Source organism: Anopheles gambiae, chromosome X (assembly GCF_943734735.2).
Source record: "Anopheles gambiae chromosome X, idAnoGambNW_F1_1, whole genome shotgun sequence".
NCBI classification, from domain to species: Eukaryota; Metazoa; Arthropoda; class Insecta; order Diptera; family Culicidae; genus Anopheles; species Anopheles gambiae.
Window position 1 is genome coordinate 21,052,449 of NC_064600.1, and position 16,204 is coordinate 21,068,652.

The 16,204-nt window shown below is 43.3% G+C and overlaps 1 protein-coding gene across 13 annotated transcripts in view; it reads left to right on the forward strand.

The window, feature by feature from the left end:
- LOC4575976 (ubiquitin carboxyl-terminal hydrolase Usp2) overlaps positions 1–16,204 on the forward strand; it is a 218,138-nt gene that overhangs the window by 25,053 nt on the left and 176,881 nt on the right. For 12 of the 13 annotated variants that reach the window (XM_061663211.1, XM_061663206.1, XM_061663202.1 and 9 more), the window contains exon 2: positions 7,752–7,958. The exons of the other annotated variant lie outside the window; for it this stretch is intronic. In XM_061663211.1, the coding sequence (XP_061519195.1) occupies positions 7,799–7,958 (160 nt within the window). In that variant the 5' untranslated portion in view covers positions 7,752–7,798. The remainder of the gene's footprint in view (positions 1–7,751; positions 7,959–16,204) is intronic. 13 annotated transcript variants of the gene reach the window in all.

Sequence of the window (16,204 nt, forward strand, 5' to 3'; positions counted from 1 at the left end):
GAATCTAGAATCAAAGTGTATGTAGTCCAGGTGGTCTCATTGCATTTTTTATAACCAAATTTGAATATCACTTTTTGACAGGATGGATGAAAACTTTTGTTTAAACAAGGTTTCTGGAGGCTTGACGAATACACAAAACGCTCTTAAAATCTTCATTCAGAAGCAGAAGCGATAAAAATCAACCTTCTAAATTCATACACCTTGGGATAAGCCCATCTGTTTTTTATACCCACTTAGATAGCTGCTCGAAAACTGCCATACAATCCAAAAAGCTGAAATTTCAGCCTACCAACTTACAACGGAAAGGGCCCCAATGATTAAGATTTTCACCTCGCTTTATCATTATGTTTTCTTGCTCTCTAGCTACATTGCGCGAGAGGTTGAGAATTTTTCGTAAAACGAACTTGTTGTGTGCTTACTTTCTTTGGGGTCACCAGTTATGGGAGCTTCACACAGTCAACCGTAATACTCGGTGTTTTGTCGATCAAAGAGACAGTTTATTGTTTCCTACTTAACTTAACTCTTATTACATATTACTTAGCTCTAGATAAGTTTAGCTCTAGATCAGCTGAAATTTTGATCGATTTGGATTAGCTTAATTCCGATCCCATTTGAATTTCTACATAAAAAATGTCAAACGAAAATTTCTTCTATAAATAAAATTAACAAAAATATGTTGGGATGTTGTAATGTCTTAGAAAATCCTCCATGATATTATGAATAGTCAACACTGAACAGAACCTTTTAGTTTGTTTCTTCATTCATCACTTTCCTAGTTCCGGACACGAATCGTTCTATTTATTAATTTCCTTAGTTTCATATCAGGTGAGATACCTGAAGTCGTTTTGCCAAAGTTGCATTTTGTTGTGAATCCGAAATTATCATCGATTTCCTGTTATTTTGTGGGAACCATTCCCTTAAGCCGCGGACACACGTCTCTTATTGCACACTGCAGACGCAGTCCGTTTTGGCGTTAGCTATTGCGGTACTGGGCAGTGCGTGTGTGTATCGAAACTATACTTGTCTAGACGGTGACGAGTGTTCGTCACAATGTTTATACCGGCTACCAAAGTCTACTGATAGCTCTACAACAACAAATTGTTACTTCAACAAAAAACAAAAAAGCCTGGACGCCTGTGATTAATTTTTTTTTTATTCAGGAGTAACGGTCCAAAAAGGCCGTATTGCTTAAGAGTAAAAAATACAAAGGTAGTTCATGGCACTACAATCCATATTGGCAGGGAGACATTTCTTTCTCGGAGCCATGGAAGGGCACCTTATCCCGGGTGTACTCGGACGGTTTGGTTTTGATTAATCCGATCCATGATTTTTGGTCCTATAAGCGTGGCGAAGGTTTACATCATTCGGTTTTCGAGGATGTCTATTCCAGTTCAATATTGCAAATGGCATTGCGGGGGTCTGTATCGTTTGGAATCCAGGCATTTCGTTAAATCCATCCATCCGTAGTGGTCCGAGTGTAGTCCAGTTTAGTGGCCCAAATCACATTGCGAGGGTCTGTATCGTTGTAGTCCTTTCCATCAGTGGTCCGAGTGACATGGCAGGGGTCTGTATTGTTCCAGTTATCTAATAAATCCTTGCAAGAACATCGTTCAAGCAACGATCTTCTGTCTGCCGTCAATGCGGATTACTCAGCCATACACATTGCACTCATTCATTCTTACATTCATGCATACATTCATCCATCACAAACATACAAGCGATGTACAACATGTAACACATAGACAAACAAGAGGAAATAACATAGGATGCAAGATTGCTGTTGCCAACAATGTTGGTTGGTTCACAGACATTTTGCTTAAGGAAAGTCACACAGTTAAGCCGTTTTCTCTACAGAAATCGAATATGGCCCTTAGGAATTCCCAGTCCGATGCCGCTAATATATCCCGAATCGGAATATCAATACATTTTCCCAGTTTTTCGACCGCATCCAGCAAGGCAGGTCGAGCAGCCTCGTATTCCACGCAGGACCACAAAAGATGATCCATGTCGTGGAATCCAAGCCCGCAGCCACATACCTTGGAGTCGACCAGTCCTATACGCTGGAGATCTGCACCCAATGCGAAATGATTGGACCTAAGTCTAGACATCATTCGAATGAACGCACGATCGCCAGGGGTGTTATGGAACCAAGGCTTCAAGCTTACACGAGGAGTGATTGTATACAGAAACCTTCCGAGTTCATCCGAGTCCCACAGATTGATCCGCAGGGCATGCACTTATCAATAATAAGGCATAAAAGATTGCGGCGAGCTCCGCTACATATACTGAGCATGATTGGCGTAATTTAAAGAATGCTTCGGAGCACGTGTTGTATACACCAAATCCAATGCCCTGCTCTGATGAGGATCCGTCAGTATAAAAATGGTTACTGTTAGCATGGCCATGTTTCTCCACAAATTTGCTGGGAATTGTCATCCGGCGAAGATTATCGGGGATACATTTAATTTCCTCCTTCAATGAGGTATCTACACTTAAAATGGAACTGCAGGACTCTGGTAAGCTGGCACTAGTTATACTTTGAGAAGTACTAGGGTGCACCTGTAAGGAAACAAAATCATGATAGACCTTCATGATTTTGCATTTAGAACCTATCTCTTGCAGTGTTTCAAAGTTCTCGATTATCAAGGGATTTGATACTGTAGAGCGGACGAAAAGGCGAAGCGATAGTAGCTCAAAACGTAGCTTTAGCGGCATCACTCCGGACATAACTTCGAGTGACATGTTATGAGTCGACTTCATGCTACCTAGCGCGATTCTAAAACAGCGATACTGAATCCTCTCAAGTCGGATTAAATGCGACTTGGCTGCCCAGTGGAAGCATATGCAACCATACTCCAAGACGGACAGTATCGTTGTCTTATATAGGTTAAGGACGTCTTTGGGGTGTGCACCCCACCAGAGTCCGGTAATCGTTCTGAGAAAATTGATTCTTCTTGTACACTTCTGTACCAGATAGTCAATATGTGTCTTCCATACATTTTTGCTATCAAACCAAACCCCTAGGTATCGAAAAGATCTGGCAATGGATATCTTTTTACCATATAAAAAGATATCGACCTTTGAGTCAACCAAATTCAAGCGTCTATTACTCTCAGTGTTGTAAAAGAAAGAGAATATCAGGATTTCCGTTTTCTCTGGAGAAAACTCGATACCTAGGTTTGTGGCCCACACTTCAAAATTGTTGAGTGTGGTTTGCAAAGGACTTTGAAGGTCGGCGATGTTGTTGCTGGCGACTGATACAACACCGTCGTCCGCCAATTGCCTAAGGCTACAGCCAGGTGCAAGGCAAGTTTCTATATCGTTGACATAAAAATTGTACAACAAGGGGCTCAAACAGGACCCTTGTGGCAGTCCATAAAAGCTAACTCTCCGAATTTTCATGAAGCCATTATCGAAATTCATTGCCTTTTCCGAAAGGAGGTTGAATAAGATGTTATTCAGTCTTGGGGTTAAGCCCGCAGATTCTAACTTTTGACACAGAACATTGACTGATACTGAGTCAAAAGCCCCCTTGATGTCAAGAAATGCAGATGCCATCATTTCTTTACGAGAATGAGCCATCTCGATTTCGGACACAAGCAGCGCCAAGCAATCGTTGGTACCCTTGCCTTTGCGAAAGCCAAATTGGGTACTTGACAAGAGGCCTTTGGATTCAAGCCAATTGCCCAGTCTAAAAAGAATCATTTTCTCAAATAATTTTCGCAGACAAGATAACATTGCTATCGGTCGAAATGAGTTATATTCTGATGCCGGTTTACCAGGTTTCAAAAGGGTGACTACTTTCACTTCTCTCCACTCCAACGGGACGGTGTTAAGCTCCAACATAATGTTGAATAATCTCAACAGCCGTTTCCTCGCCAGATCTGGCAGATTATGGAGCAATTTGTTCCGAATCTGATCCAGTCCTGGAGACGAATTATTGCTGGAGTACAGAGCAAGCGATAGCTCAACCATTGTGAACGGTGAATCCATTTGCGGATCACTCCCATGAGCACTCTGTTCAAATGGTGGTGCTTGAGCAAAATCAGGGCAGACTTTTTGTGCAAATGGCTCTAGCCATGCCCCAGAAACCCTTTCGCTCTCGTTTGTTGCTTTGCTGTTGCGCATCCTTTTCGCCATGCTCTGAAGCTCCGTTAGCGAAGTGGAAGGCTTGAGGTTTTTGACATACCTCGGCCAGTATGACCTTTTTTTTGCTTTAAGCAAGTTTTTGCACCTACGCTCCAGGCCTCTATAATGAACGTATAGATCCATGGAGCCGGTGTCTCTATACCTGGAAAAAGCCTTCCGCTTCGCTGAGAATGCCGCTTTACAATCCGCGTCCCACCAAGGAGTGGGTGGTCTTTTAAAAATCCTTGCCTGGGGGGGCGGCCTCGTTTGGGCACCGAGGGCGCACTCGTTTATCGCCATAACGAGATTTGTATACTCTTCATTTACGGAGAAACTGGGATCTACGCGGATTAGCAAAGCGGTCATTTGGTCACCGTATTTCGTCCAGTCGATGTTCCTCGTTAAGTCACAATTAGCGGGGACTTGATCGACTGTGCGACTCCTCTTGATAATCGAGATCTTTATTGGCAGATGGTGGCTACCAAGCGGGTCTTGGATTACCTTCCACATAGAATCCAGCCCTAAAGACGACGAACAAAGAGAAAGGTCTATTGCGCTGGGTCGTGCCATAGGTGAGGGCACCCTAATTGCTTCACCAGAGTTTAGAATTGTCAAACTGTGTGTGTCGCAAATATCCCTAATGATTGGTGCACGATTATCGTCATGCGTGCAACCCCAATCTGATCCATGGGCGTTAAAGTCGCCCAGGATGAAAAATGGTTTTGGTAGTACCGTTACTACTGTCTCAAGATCCTTGTTGATCTTCTTTGGATCCAGATTGGCTCCCGATTGGATATAAATTGAGGCAATAGAAACGTCAAGATCCCCTAGCTTTGCCTGGATCGCGACGTATTCGATTACCTCGGGTGTGGGGAGGGGTATTCTGCTGAAGCTGTGACTGCTACGAATACCAATTAACACTCCCCCACCACACCTATCGCTAGTTGGATCATGTCGATCTTGACGAATAATATTATATCCCGGGAAGGTAATATTTTTATCGGGTGAGAGCCAAGTTTCACTTAGGGCAAATGCATTACAATTATATTGCCCTAGCAATACCTTAAAATAATCTATTTTTCCCGAAAAACTTCTGCAGTTCCATTGTAGTGTAGTAGTCATTGGAGGCATTAATCATCCAAACGGACCATCATACTTAGACATGGCCATTTTGATAACCATTGCCTGACCATTCCTCTTAGGAAAGGAAATGCCAGGGGAATCAATCCGATAAGGGGTTCCGGGAGGTGGAGGGAGTCAAGGAGAGAGTGTAAAATCTCTGTCAGGCTTGGGAAGGATGGCCTGGAGAAAGATCTGGGTTCGCTAGGGAACGCCGGATTGCTGGGATTGGCAGGGTTACGGGAACGTGGATGGGTGCGAGCGTCACGGGGGGGTTTGGAGCCCTGGGGTTGGCGTGTGGTCGCGTTATCGTGACGTCGAGGTGCCTTTTTGGGTGAAGCTTTACTAATTTTTTTTATTGTCTTTTTGTTTGGTACCCGTGTTGTATGCAATCTTTTAATTCCATTTAATGGTGCCAGATTGGGCAACGGTTCATTACTCTCCAATAGGGAAAGGTTATCGAACGGATTCACACTTGAGGTGGACTTCAAAACATCGGCGTACGATCCTCTTGTATTCTGCAAGACGGCCCGTTTGTGTTCTGATTGTTTTTTTCGGTACACAGAACACAACGACATTTCATGCCATTCCTGCTTGCAGTGAATGCATTTCTGAGTTTCGGCCTTGCATTCGGATGTTGAGTGCGATCCCTTGCATTTGCCACATTTCACGGAGTTTGTGCAGTAAGGCTCTGAATGTCCAATCTGGCTACATTTTGTGCAGCATGCTATTTTTTGTACAAATGGTCGACGGATGGGCACTCTGAGTCCTTCAATGTACAGCATGTTTGGCATGACTGTACCCTCGAAGGTGATCCGGAGTCAGGAAGTCTCACGGAACACCTTCTTTCCATCGACCGCACTTGAAGCGTAACGTTTTTTAACTTCAAGGACCTTTACCCGAAGGGAAGATTGGTGCAGAAAAGCCCCTTGTCCGTACTTTAGGATCTCCTCTAAAGGGTAATCTAAGTCATCAATGACACCGACGACTTCGACCAATCCACCGGGAATATATACCCGGTAATCCTCCGTATAGGACGGATCGGCCGCAATAGCATTGGCTTGCATCCGGTCTTTTGCGGTGACCCGCAGCTTGTTTGGACGCGGGCGAATAATGTCTAAGACACCAGGATAATTTTTATAAACAGATGCCGTAATTGCTTTTACATCGAGCTGTTTATTTTTCGGCATGAAAAATACATCATGTATCCCGTTATAAGATGCGGGATACGCTCGGAATCTGGGATTCCCCTTCAACGATTGACCCATCAATTGATCACGGGACGTTGAAGGTAAGGGTTCATTACTAGCCTTTTTTTTCGCATTCTGTCCTGGATCAGAACTTTTTCGCTTCACTGTAGTAAAGCCCTTCTCCGATTCATCCATCGGCTCCGCCTCCATGAGAGAGTCGGAGCGAGAGAAAGAAACCCAACTGTGTGACGAGAAAGGATAGGTAAACAAGAGAGGATCACTTACCACAAATAGACACACGAGAGCGAGAGTACACGACGAACGAGCGCTACGCACCTGTCCGACGAATGCGCTCTACACTCACAAACCTACACAACAGTACACACGCAGCGCGTATACACGCGCTGCACACAACTCTACGCACTACACACTGTACGCACAGATCGCTTCCGATCGTTCTCGCACGTATTCCCTTGCAGTGCGTATGGTCGAGGTCAGTGGCTTGTTGTCCGGCAAAAAATCCATCCACTTGGAGCGCGTATCGATCACGTCTGATTCGCTTCGTGGTTGGGGACAGAATGAGCCTGTGATTAATCGGTGTTGAAAATAAGTTTTTGGCTTAAATTTTTGTAGTGGAGGGGCGAGAATGTGATATTCCCTCGCATGACTAGACTTGATGGAAACTCCACACATATTTAATGTTTGCATGTACAACTTGCATTAAATTAAAAGTACAAAGATAAAATACGACCATTTGTTCGGAGGATAAGTGTGTTACAAAAATTTTGTTCGCCACTAATGCTCCCGTTAGCTGGTCTGGCGAGCAATCATTCCCCAGCCCTGCCGAATTGCTGTTACTAACGCACAGACACGCTAGCCGGACTGTCTGTAGTAACGAGGATCACAATTTTGACAGGTTGTGTCATAATAAAAATAATCTATGATTAAAACCTGAAGCTAGTATGGCGTGTGATATTGTATCGAGAGTTTACATGATTTCAGTCGCCAACAATCAAACTCCATATTCTGACTAGTTTCGAGAAAGCTAGCAGTATTCGTACATTTTAAAATTGAGAATCAAATTTCCGACTTGTATTGTGCAAGCCTAGTCAGTGCTATTACTCTCCTCGTCAGTTTACACTCATTTGCTGATACTAATTATCATAACACAGAGTGAATTAGTATCTAGTTAAAGAATAGAATTAATCTTTTTTTCTTATTTGAATAAACCCCTGTAAATAAATTCTCTTTCTCTATAGCTCATATCTTTTTAAAATTTACTTATGTTGTCATTTTTTTCCATTCACTTTACAGACTAATTCATCTTATGAAAAGCAGATTAACGTAAAAGAAGGTGGAATATGCCAGTCACATCAACGTACTCGTCTAGTGGTAGTCGATACATTCAACCACCTGCAAGCCAATTCTCAAAATCAAGTTTCTCCGATCGTGTATACTACTCACCGCTATTGAACAGTACTAAGACTAGCAGTTTTCGAAACAGTAGTCTTTATCGCAACAGTATGTAAATGTTTGATGCATGTTTTTTTTTCAATTTAACCTTTACGGAAAGAGTGTGACTAATCTCAACTAACAAATATGCCGACTATTTTACAAAATAAAATTATTGTAATTCTTTTGTAAGTATAGAACTGAACATTATTAGAAAAATCTCAAGTGTTCATATGGGCCCTACAACTCATTCTGGCAGTCTCGTGGTACAGTCGTTAATTTAAACGACTTAGTTGTCGTAAATCATGGGTTAAAGGTTAAAATAGACCGTCTCTCCGTAGCAAGGACTGCGTGACTATCCGACAGCGTGGATCTAAACAAAATGTCAAAAGTTCGTATAAGTCGGCATTTCTGCGAACGACATTATGCCCCATTTTTGGCATAAAGAAGAGCCACCACCACAACATTTAAGCGAAAATGTTTGATACATATCTAATAAATTGTTGTAAACAAAAAGAATCGCTAATATTTTTCCACAAAAACAAAAGCACTGACACACAACATTCCACAACGGGATCGCTGTCGAACACCTTCTTATGGCACATGAGTCCGGTATCCTCATGACATACTCCAGCCATCGTATCCTGTGAGCCTTCGCCACCGTAACGATGTTCGATTCGCCATACAGCTCAGCAAGCTATTGGTTCATCTTTCTCCTCCACGCTCCATGCTCGAACACAACGCCAAAGATGGTCCGGAGGATGCGTCGCTCAAACATGCCCGAGCGTTTGCATCCTCCGCTAGAATGGTCCAGGACTCACATCCGTAGATGATCACCGGGCGAATCAATGCGCGATATATCTCACATTTCGTGCGGGCTTGAAGTCTTCTGGATATCAGCAGTCGGTGAAGCGCATAGTATGCCTGATTCTTTGGACAATGCGTCTCCGGATTTCACTGCTGATGTTGTTGTCCGAAGTAACGACCAGTCTGAGAAAGCAAAACTCCTTTAATACCTCGAGATTGCCGCCGTCATCTAATACACTACTTCACAGATGGTCTGAGTCATCGGCGAGCAGGTACTTTGTCTTCGTCGCATTGATTCTCAATCCATTTCATGCTGCTTCGCGTTTGAGTCCTCACAAACCTTCGCTGTTTTCATGCCAATGATGTTGATGTCATCCGCGAAACCAAGAATTTGGAGAGACCGATAGAGGATCGTACCACGGATGTCGTTGTCTAGCCCCACGCCTCGAATGACACCTTCTAGGACAATGTTGAAGAGCAGACAGGAGAGTCCGTCACGTTGCCTCAGACCCCTGTGAGATTCGAACGATTCCGACGTCTTGGCTACCGCTTGGTAGATGCAAAAGAAATTTGTGGCAAGGGGCACAAATCTACAAAACAGGATCTTGTAGGCGGCATTGAGGACTGTGATGGCTCAAAAGTTTGAGCAATCCAGCCTGTTGCCCATTTTGTAGACTGGGTGGATGACACCCATCTTTCACTCTTCCTGTAGATCTTCCCCGTCATGCAATTGACAGCGATTTGCGAGGGCGCGTGACGGCCAAGCTACACGTACCGGACGACATCGGACGATGCTATAAATCCGTTAACGCCAACTGTCAAATCTCTTACAAAACCGGCCCGCTGTGATCCGACACGGCCCGGCCCGACGCGAATCTCTTGTCTGCGGTCCTACGTTTTATGGCATCGTCCGATGTCGTCCGGTACGTGTAGCTTGGCCGTGAGGGCTTGCACGCCATACAAGTTCACAGCCCCAGAGCCCAGCTGCATTAACGATCTTGCGTACCTAGGAAGTTTTTTCACTCCTACTTTTAGCAGTTATAAGCAGTTATAGCACCCCGAGAGCAGGTATAACAGTGCGATTGGTAGCATAATAAACACCTGAATTTTGACATTTTATTTTGCAAACACCCACAAAAATTTATAAAGCGATCTTATCGTTGAACAACACTGAAAAAAAAAGATGAATAAAAAAAAAATATTTTAAAATACCATAAGATTTCGAGCAGATGATACTACTCGCAACCCTCGCAATGTTTGACGGGTCCGTCTTTCAAATTTTCATTATCAGCTGATGCATTCCCAAGTGCCACAAATCCAATAAACGACCACTAAACGGATTCGAAACGACTCAATCGCTCTACCTAAACGGAATACCCACACGACAAAATCGAGCAGTTTTGTAGCTCGGATTTTCGATCGCTTTCCGCCAAACGCGATCGAAAAAGCGAGCAGAAATCCCGCTGGGCAAAGCGATCGAAAACTTCTCAAACTCAAACTGCAAACATATTTCACAGCCCATAACTCTTTTTAACAGTCGTTTAAAGTTCATTTTGGTTTAACCGAGTTCATTTGTTGTTCATTCCTCCCGCTGCGCAAAGCGATCGAAAACTTCTCAAACTGAAACTGCAAACATATTTCACAGCCCATGGCTGTGAAATATTTCGCAATCAAAATTGTTGCAAATTTATAAATGAAATAGTTCGGAATTTTCTGCACTGAAATTTTTGGATTGAAATATTTCTTCGATCGGAATCCAAGCGTTTTCCCTGACTTTTCTGTTCGCTGTTTCGATCGCTTTTTGCGGAAAGCGATCGAAAAGCCGAGCTACAAAACTGCTCGATTTTGTCGTGCGGGACGGTGAACGATACCCGCTGCGCAAAGCGACGCAAGAAATCATGGAGTTCTGAGAATTTCATCATGCCATCTTTTTCCCTCCAACGGCAAATTTGTCAAGCAGCTCGTCGAGCTACCCGTCCCTGGCTCCGCCTCGTACCCCTCGCCTGAGCGCGCTGTCGATGGTTTGAATGTGTTGGTGCGTCAGACGGCCAATCGCTGTCAGCCGTCGTCCGTGCTTTTTCCCATCATAGCGCTATCTCTTTCTCGCGTGTGGTCAATGTTCGCGAGCTGTTGTGGCGCCTAAAAATGCCGTTAACAAACATTTCGGCGATGAAGTTGCATTTTCACAATCAAACCACAAAATTGCAATGAGTTCAAACACTGCAATATAAAAATGACTAAGGAATCGCTAGTTTACGCTGGAGGGTTTGCTGTGCAACGCGCTGAACTCTAATTCGCATTGACACGTTCAGCCCGGCGCTGATTTTCGCACTTTCCGTTCCACCAGCATCAAGAACGCAACCTGATTGTGAAACCAGCATCCTGGATGGGGGGGCGGGGGGGTGGCCATGGGACCCCTACGATCATTAGTCACAGGCCCTAAAATTGTTGTCGCCATGGGGGGAGGGGAGGTTCAAATGGTTCTCCAGCCACGGAGCCCTAACGACCATCTTTCCGGGGCCCCTGGTCGTTAATACTCTGTCCACTTGTAGAGATCATCGGCGACCGCCTAGTCCGCCTACCGTTAGGTCCGCCGCTGGTTCATGACGGTGTTTTTTTATCGTGGAGGTGCATCCTTCCCCCTGCCTGCAGCGTATGCATCGGGCAGGAGACAGTGTGGCAGTACCCCCGTCGTGGGTTCTAACCGAGTATGAACCGTCCGCCGTAGCAAGAGCTGACTATCCGGCTACGTGGTACTCAAGTCCTGAAAAGGCCGGTAGGATCGCGTTGGCCATAATGACAATAATAATAATAATAATAATAATAATAATAATAATAATAATAATAATAATAATAATAATAATAATGAGAAGATGAATTTAACATAGCAGTCCACACTCGGGGAAGGACTGCCGGCAATCGGCGTCATGATAACGACTACTAACCAACAAGCCACCAGATTCTGGACGGACAGGTGCAGCACCATACGCGCACCGTAACAAACAAATCCAGAATCCTCTGTTGTATGGATTCAATTCAAAATGTTGTTTCCACTTGCGTCCGCTAACTGAATTAGAAATAAATGTGCAACAAATCACACGCATGTTTGCTTAGATCGTGTGTCTTTTTAATACCCCCAACAGCAGAGCCGATCGCAAAGATGCCAATGCCAATGGTTGTGTTGTCTCTCAGGTAGCGAGATCAAAAATGCGTGGTATTTTGTAGCCGCAGCGGATGAAAATGTACGCATCAGAATCAAATAGTTTTGTGGTTTCCAAACGCACACACACACACAAACACACAAACACGCGCACACACACACACACACACACACACACACACACACACACACACACACACACACACACACACACACACACACACACACACACACACACACGCACGCACACCTGCATGAACGCGCGCACGCCAGCACGCACGCACGCACACACACACGCATGTACGCGCGCCCGCGAGCATGAAAGCGCGCACGCCAGCACGCACCCACGAAAGCGCGCTCGCGAGCACGCACCCCCGAAGTCGTACAAGCACGCACTCCCCCCCCCCCCCCCCCACTAGACCACCCCCCCCCCCTCCACGCATGATCGATTACGGCTACCTTATCGGTAGAACGGTTGGTTGAGCTTTCTTGTAGCATCCTCATCCCTAGAATACCCGCACGACAAAATCGAGCAGTTTTGTAGCTCGGATTTTCGATCGCTTTCCGCCAAACGCGATCGAAAAAGCGAGCAGAAATCCCGCTGGGCAAAGCGATCGAAAACTTCTCAAACTCAAACTGCAAACATATTTCACAGCCCATAACTCTTTTTAACAGTCGTTTAAAGTTCATTTTGGTTTAACCGAGTTCATTTGTTGTTCATTCCTCCCGCTGCGCAAAGCGATCGAAAACTTCTCAAACTCAAACTGCAAACATATTTCACAGCCCATGGCTGTGAAATATTTCGCATTCAAAATTTTTGCAAATTTATAAGTAAATTATTTCGAAATTTTCAGCGCTGAAATTTTTGGATTGAAATATTTCTTCCGTCGGAATCCAAGCGTTTTCCCTGACATTTCTGCTCGCTTTTTCGATCGCTTTTGGTGGAAAGCGATCGAAAATCCGAGCTACAAAACTGCTAGATTTTGTCGTGCGGGAAGTTTTCGATCGCTTTGCGCAGCGGATATAGAAAGACTTCGTTTAGCAGACCCCGCTGCGCAAAGCGATCGTAAACTTCTCAAACTGAAAGCGCGCTCGCGAGCACGCACCCCCGAAGTCGTACAAGCACGCACTCCCCCCCCCCCCCCCCCCACTAGACCACCCCCCCACCCTCCACGCATGATCGATTACGGCTACCTTATCGGTAGAACGGTTGGTTGAGCTTTCTTGTAGCATCCTCATCCCTAGCGCCGGGCGGGGTGGGGAATCGCGACATGATAGAGTGAACGGCCACTTACCCCGCGCTGTGTGTGTGTGTGTGACGAGACCCGAAAACGCGAGAAAGATTTCGGCACATTAAAAAAAATATTATATTGCCACTATACATTGTACTACATGATGCTTAGAAGGTCGTTGAAGCATCAAACATGTTCAAATAAAAAATATTAGATTAGTGTTAGACGTTCTCCTACGCTTGTTTTAAATAGGCTTCTTCACCCTCAACTGGCAGGGGCATCGAATGGTCTCATCAGCAGCGGCACGAAATAAAATAAACCATCAATACACCGATAACACTTTGAATCCCAATCCAGCTTCTGCCACAGCGTCTAAAGGTCACACACAAATTAATAAATGCTAACACCCACCAATAACAATACACAACCGCAATGCACATATGAGTATCAACGCATACACCGCAACAGCCAATCATCTGGCGGCGGAAGGCACGGGCAGAAGCGCAAGTAAGGCAGGGCAGGGTGAGGGAGGGAGAAGAAGCCGATGAGAAAATGGGCGCCAATTTTTTTAAATTTTTTTGACCGTTTTTTTTGCTCCGCCACCATAAATAGTTCGTCCATTTCGCCCACAGATGGCGCTAAACTTGCTCGACCCAGCGCAGAAATCGCTGAAGTCCAGCGCGGGGATCGGGCCAAAATCTGCGCTGGCCAGCGCAGATTTTGGTGCATTTTCTGCGCTGGAAACTGCTCGAATTTGCGCAGCGGGCAGCGATTCCTGCGCAGGCTTGCGCAGGTTTAGCGCCATCTGTTGGCGAAATGGACGAACTATTTATGGCGGTGACGCACCAACACATCCAAATCTTTGACAGCGCGCTCTGGCGAGGGGTATGAGGCGGAGCCAGGGACGGGTAGCTCGACGAGCTGCTCGACAAATTTGCCGTTGAAGAGAAAAGGAAGGCATGATAAAAATCTCAGAACGCCATAACGTCTTCCGTCGCTTTGCACAGCGGGCTTATTGATAGCGCTGTAGCTAAGTTTGTAGACGAATTAAGGATTTATTATATAAGTACGTGTCCCAGCAAATCTATGCATGATACTAAATGAGAAATAAATAAATAAATAAATGATCGAATCAGCACAATCTGTCGATGTATTTAATGAAAAATTTACATTTCATATAAAAATTTTTTTGGGTAGAGCAAGCGAAGATATGATCACGATGATTTTGGTAAACAAACAACTATATGCTTTTGACATAACAATAGTCAAATATGGCCTCCAAGCCTAAGCGATATAACTTCATCTTCTAAATATATACATCTTGGCGTGTATCCACCGATTTGACTGTTTGTATTTAAGGATTTCTATAAGCAAAACTTTGTGAGATTGTACAAAAAAGGTTTCGCTTATTTTCACTGTAATTGTGGCCGTTTTTGCACTATCTTCGACCTGTTATTGTGTAAAACACCAATACCACCACTATGAAAATCAAATACCTAGGATTGACTATCCTGCTACGGGTAAAATCAATTAGTCATTGAAAGCCAAGTCCCAGCAGTGGTACAGGAAGACCTTGACCGATAACGGTTGTTGTGCCTACGGAAAAGAAGTTGTTTTGTTTCTGAATTATTTTTTTCTTTATTTCTTTTAATTTCATCACATGAAGCGATTTTTTGCATGTCAAATACACGATTTTAAATATATTTCAAGAATAGGAACCCTATTATAAACATATTAGGAACACTAGTGCCATAATTGGTACATTTTCAAGCAACTTACTTACTTCCCGCTTGGCAAAGAGTAACTCATTTTGATGCCTCTCGCTACCCCTGGCCCTAGTTTTGAAGGAATCATGCGACACACTCGCACTCCACTACCCCATCCCATGGAAAAACGCTCCCACCATCGAGGTGTTGACCAAAATTTCGCTGTCTGCATGGGACACACACTCGCACTTCTCCAGCCCTCCATAGTCGATCGCTCACACCGTTGCGAAGATGGGAGAATTTTTACTCTGAGCGTGAGATCCTGAAGCGCAAGAGATGACACTATCGGGGCGAGTACCGGCTTCGAACGACGAAATCCGTTCGACGCTCATGAGAGAATGAGAATCATGAGATACAACTGTCAAGCATTTAAAGACGTTTATATCTACGATTTAAGGATAGTTATGTTTTGAATTTGTATTTTTTTTGCCGTTGGTATTGGATTTCATTCGATACATCATTATTGGATGATTTGTTATCAATTATAATAAAATATTTTCATCAATTATAATTATAAGGCAGCTTTACTCACTTTTTATATATATATATATATATATATATATATATATATATATAGATATATATATATATATATATATATATATATATATATATAGATATATATATATATATATATATATATATATATATATATATATATATATATATATATATATATATATATATATATATATATATATATATATATATATATATATATATATATATATATATATATATATATATATATATATATATACATATATATATATACATATTGTATTTATATAACTATATTATTATAGATATTTGTATGTATATTTATATTCCGATATATTTTATGTTTTTATATACATTTTCAAAACTGATGAAAATATATTTCATTGGAAATTGATCACAAAACATTTTCAAAATGTTACATACCTCTAAGTTTAATTCACTTCAATCATTTAAAGCAAAATTTAAAGCAAAACGTTACATTGAAAACAACATTCGTTCCAAATCCGCGGCGCAAAACCTCGCGGATTTCTCCCCATACAAACGGGAACGTTCGATCCCGGCAGGTAGAACTCATTCTTTCACGCGCTTCTTACAGGCTCTCAATGGTACGTTATTTTAAAACTGAGCGCCAAGTGAGCGCCTTCTGACAACCGCGGCGAACGGATCTCGTCGTTCGAAGCCCATAGTCGCCCCGTATGTGTGAAAGACAGTCATAATTCGATATGGTCAAAATGCGTCGATTGTCGTTTTATTTATCTGGTAATGATGTTTTTACTTCATCAAAATTTTAAACGTAAACAACTAGGCTGATAACAATATTTGAATTTTTAATCAGAATAAAATCAATTC